Below are 3,997 nucleotides of genomic sequence, written 5' to 3' on the forward strand. Positions count from 1 at the left end.
CCGGTATCCACTTAAGAACCACACATAAATACCAAGTTTCAAAATTCTGAGAGCTCATACAATTACACCCAGAGGCCCAAGTAGAATTATGAAATCAGCATTGCTACACTCGCATAGACAAACCTAGATTATCCACACAGCAAAAGGCAAACTAACTTAATGATTATAAGAACATATCACACTCACAAATTATCAACCCATGCCAAAGAAAACGACAAGTTAATCAAGCAAACCATCATATCCAATGGTAAATATATCCGCAAAGAAGGTACACTCACACAATCTTGTGTTCTTGATCAAAAAGAAGAAAACAGGACATTGACTGTACTCAGCATAGGCATGTGATGTTCAGTTGCCTCATGTGTACCAGCCATAGAAAGACGGAACTACATAGACCATACTTTACACACAAGAGGTCTTGACTTTCATAAACTGCTCCGCAAAACTACTCTTGGGCTCTTCTCCTATTCATAGATCCTGAGCTACCTTCAAACAGAGCATTTATGTGTTCCTCCACTTCCTCTGGTGTGTACTTAACATACCTTTCTCTATTCTTCACAACATCAAGGTGATTTTGAAACCTTCCCAAAAAGTTTCGGTAAGCAGGAAGGATCATCTCCGTGATAGAGATTTGAAGTTCTGCGCATAGCTGAGAATCTGAGACAATCCAGCTAGATTGTGCTTTCACATTCTCCTCGAATGCCATATTGAAGTTCTTAAACCTTTCCTTGAGCAAATTCCTTGTTGTACCACTGACAGATCCACCACTAACACTAATCCCATCATCCCTGAGAAAACTTAAAACCTTTGTCCAGGCAGTCCTTCTGTAATCAGTATGATACTGATGCAACTTCCCACTATGTCGTTTGATCCATTCATCCCCTATCAGTTTTCGCACCTCTACATCTTTTGACTTCTGCACAATGTAATGCAAATTGTTCATCAGAAAAAGCAACGTGAGGGCAGGATCCTTGTACAGTTTTGATTTCACATCCAAGTTCTTCTCTAGAAGCTCCAAAAGGGAGAGGGTGACCATCGAGAGAGGGCCTCTACTGGCCGCTTCAGACCTGCTATTGAAGCTTCCAGATTGGTCTACTGTCCTATCCTTCAGAAGGTGATTCAATGTATCTGCATAATCGGTGAAAAACCTTATGTAGTTCATGACATAGCGAGTGAGGGGATGCACTGCACCTCCAGGTACTGGATTGCGAGAGGTCTCATGTTGCACTGCATTCTCAAACTCTGCAAAAGTACCACGTGCAGCATCCCCTAACCGCACCAAAATGGTATTTGCCTCCGCTCTCAGACTTGCACTGGTTTCCCCCACAAAAAGACCCTCAATTGAGGGACTCAAATCTCTCAAAGACTCATACATATCTAGTATCTTGAACAGCTTCTCGGGCGCTCTCCGCCCAATAGCTACAGCTTCACCAAAATTGAGCAATTGTGTCATTGGTCCTTTAGCAAGCTCATAAAAAGTTGCATCTACAAAAGACGTATCTTTTTTGAAGACACTCTCACAAAGTTGTTTCTCACTCCGAAACAGGACTCCGATGGTTAGCTTCATAATCCGAGTCCATTTGAAAATCTCACTCTCCAAAAAATCCCAAGGCATTCTCTGCACATCCTCAATTGTAAGCCTTTCAAAGCCAAGTCTCTGCAAGTTCTCTTCAAGAACAGTTTTTCTGTTACACATAAAGACCTGCGTGCATTCTGTCTGATAGCCAAAACTTACCATTCGTGTGGCAATCTCATAGATGTCAGTCACAATTTCTTCAGGAAAAAGATCAATTGTCAAACTTTGGAAGCTCTTCTCTTCTTGCTCAAGCTCTGAAGAATCACGCTTTTCATCACCATTATTGTATGCCATTTCCTGGAGCAAATCAGGGTCAATGGATTCTCCATATTTCTCCATCAGGTTGCGGAGCTCCTCTTCGAGCCGCAGCATCGCAAGCTGGAGGGCATTCTGCACACGATCCAATGCTGAAGGGTCAACACCTGAAGGCGGATTTTCGAGAAAGACTTGGATGGAGTCAATGGCGCTCAAGTAAGGGCCAGCCTCATCAGGGTCATCTGTCCATATAAATGTTTGGCGAGCTGATTCTGAGGAGCCAAAGTCCCAGGTGTGGATCAAGTCAAGAGCTTTCTCTAGAGCCGCATCCCCTGTCTCCGCGCTGCATACAGCAGAAGGTAAGGGAACGGCTGGAATCCCCTCTTCATCACTTCCATTGTTAGGGAGAGAGAGGCTGAACCTGGAGAAGCGATCATCAAATGTGGAGAGTATCCGGAGCATGTCGCTTGCATTGTCAGAACCCAGCGTTCTGATGATGTGATGGGCAGTGGCCATCACTCGGTCATCACCATTAATGTCCTCCATTGCAATCAGTAACCAACCGCAAACCACCACAACACAAGAAGCACAGATGGGTAGATGTAGCTAAGTCAATGAGAGCATTCTTCCTGCTTTCTCTGTGGCCAACGATTGTGTAGATGATGAGCTGCACACCGAGCATCTAGAGTTTTGATGACAAGAAGGTGTTCGCCATGGCTGTAGAAAAAGAAGGGCCGCTAAAACACCACGCGCAGGGAGGCATAAATCCAACAGCTACAGCGATGGCTGAAGAAAAGGGCAGATATATTCGGGCGAGGGAGATGAAGAGGTTGACCTTGACATGGCAAAACAAGAAGGGGACGGGCGCAGCAGGGAGGACGAGGCAACGGGGGAGGTCAAAAAGGGGGAACTGGAGGCCGAGTCAAAGGGGAGTGAGGATGGAGGTAAATTCTGTTGAGAGAGAGAGAGAGAGAGAGAGAGAGCGAGCTCGTGTAAATGGCAAAGGCTTTTGCTGCAGCAAAGCTTGAAGGACGCCCCTCGATGATAAAGGGCCTGGAGGGGAGGCTCTCTGCTAGGTCTGTTGGTGCGTGTGTGTGTGTGTGTGTGTTCGGGAAAGGGAGGGGAGGGAGCTTAGCTGCTGGGACGCGCTTCCAACGTTACGCGCAACTAACGAGTTCTCCCGCAATTCATTTTGCTGTTGTTTATTCAATTAGAGGCTTATCCTCCAAATTAGAAGGCTTATCCTCCAACTCCCTCATGGTTTTTACCTTGATTTTGTAGATGCGTTCTCTCTTTTCTTTTTGTCTTTAATATAAACCCCAACTAGTACGACTAGCCATCTCTCTCTCCTTCTTTATCGCGTGCAAAGGGACTTGTTTTTGTTTTTGATTTTAGCTTCCAGATTGCAGATTGCGACACGTGTAAAGGACTCCCCCTTCCGCCATATTATGTTAGTACAATATATTGTGTTAGTAGATAAGCTGTTGTTAAGTGGCACAACTCTCCTTGCAGGGTTTCCAAAGGAGAGAGCGAGCGAGTTACTGCTAAGGGGCAGCAAAAGCGATGGCAGTGTCACAAAGCATGTCTTGGAACTTGCACAAGACGAAGTGTTGATATGTGTGGTCGATGTGCATGCCAAATGTGGTGGACTTGTCTGAGCGGCTGCATTTATGCATATTGCCGATGAGAGAGAGAGAGAGAGAGAGTACTGTTAAGGGCAGTAAAAGCGATGGCAGTGTCACAAAGCATGTCTTGGGACTTGCGCCAAACGAAGTGTTGATATGTGTGGTCGATATGCATGCCAAATGTGGTGGACTTGTCTGAGCGGTTGCATTTGTGCATGTCGCCGAAGAGAGAGAGAGAGAGAGAGAGAGAGAGAGAGAGAGAGAGGAGAGCTACAGCAATCACTCTAGCCCCTTCTACCTTCACCATCGCATGTGTGGCGATATGCATGCCAAATGCGGTGTTCGGATCCCTAAACGCCTTGGACCGTCAAATGTGTCGAGTTACTAAAGCTAGCTAGGTTTTAAACTCGAACATGTCCTTTCTCTCCCCTGTACCATAATATGTGCATGCAGGTGGAGTGGTTAGCTCACAAAGCTCTTAGTGGAACATTTTGATTTCAATAACGTAGAAGTGTTCCTGTCATAATAATCAATATCTAAT

At 45.4% G+C, this 3,997-nt stretch overlaps 1 protein-coding gene across 1 annotated transcript; it reads right to left on the reverse strand.

Annotated features, from left to right (window-relative positions):
- Positions 1–223: 223 nt before the first annotated feature.
- On the reverse strand, positions 224–2,977 carry LOC147440832 (exocyst complex component EXO70B1-like). Its single transcript, XM_086482651.1, has one exon. The coding sequence runs from the start codon at positions 2,375–2,377 to the stop codon at positions 446–448; it is 1,932 nt and encodes a 643-aa protein (XP_086338777.1). The 5' UTR covers positions 2,378–2,977; the 3' UTR covers positions 224–445.
- Positions 2,978–3,997: the final 1,020 nt, after the last annotated feature.

This window comes from Adiantum capillus-veneris, chromosome 15 (genome assembly GCF_014529385.1).
Source record: "Adiantum capillus-veneris isolate H3 chromosome 15, ASM1452938v2, whole genome shotgun sequence".
Lineage (NCBI taxonomy): Eukaryota > Viridiplantae > Streptophyta > Polypodiopsida > Polypodiales > Pteridaceae > Adiantum > Adiantum capillus-veneris.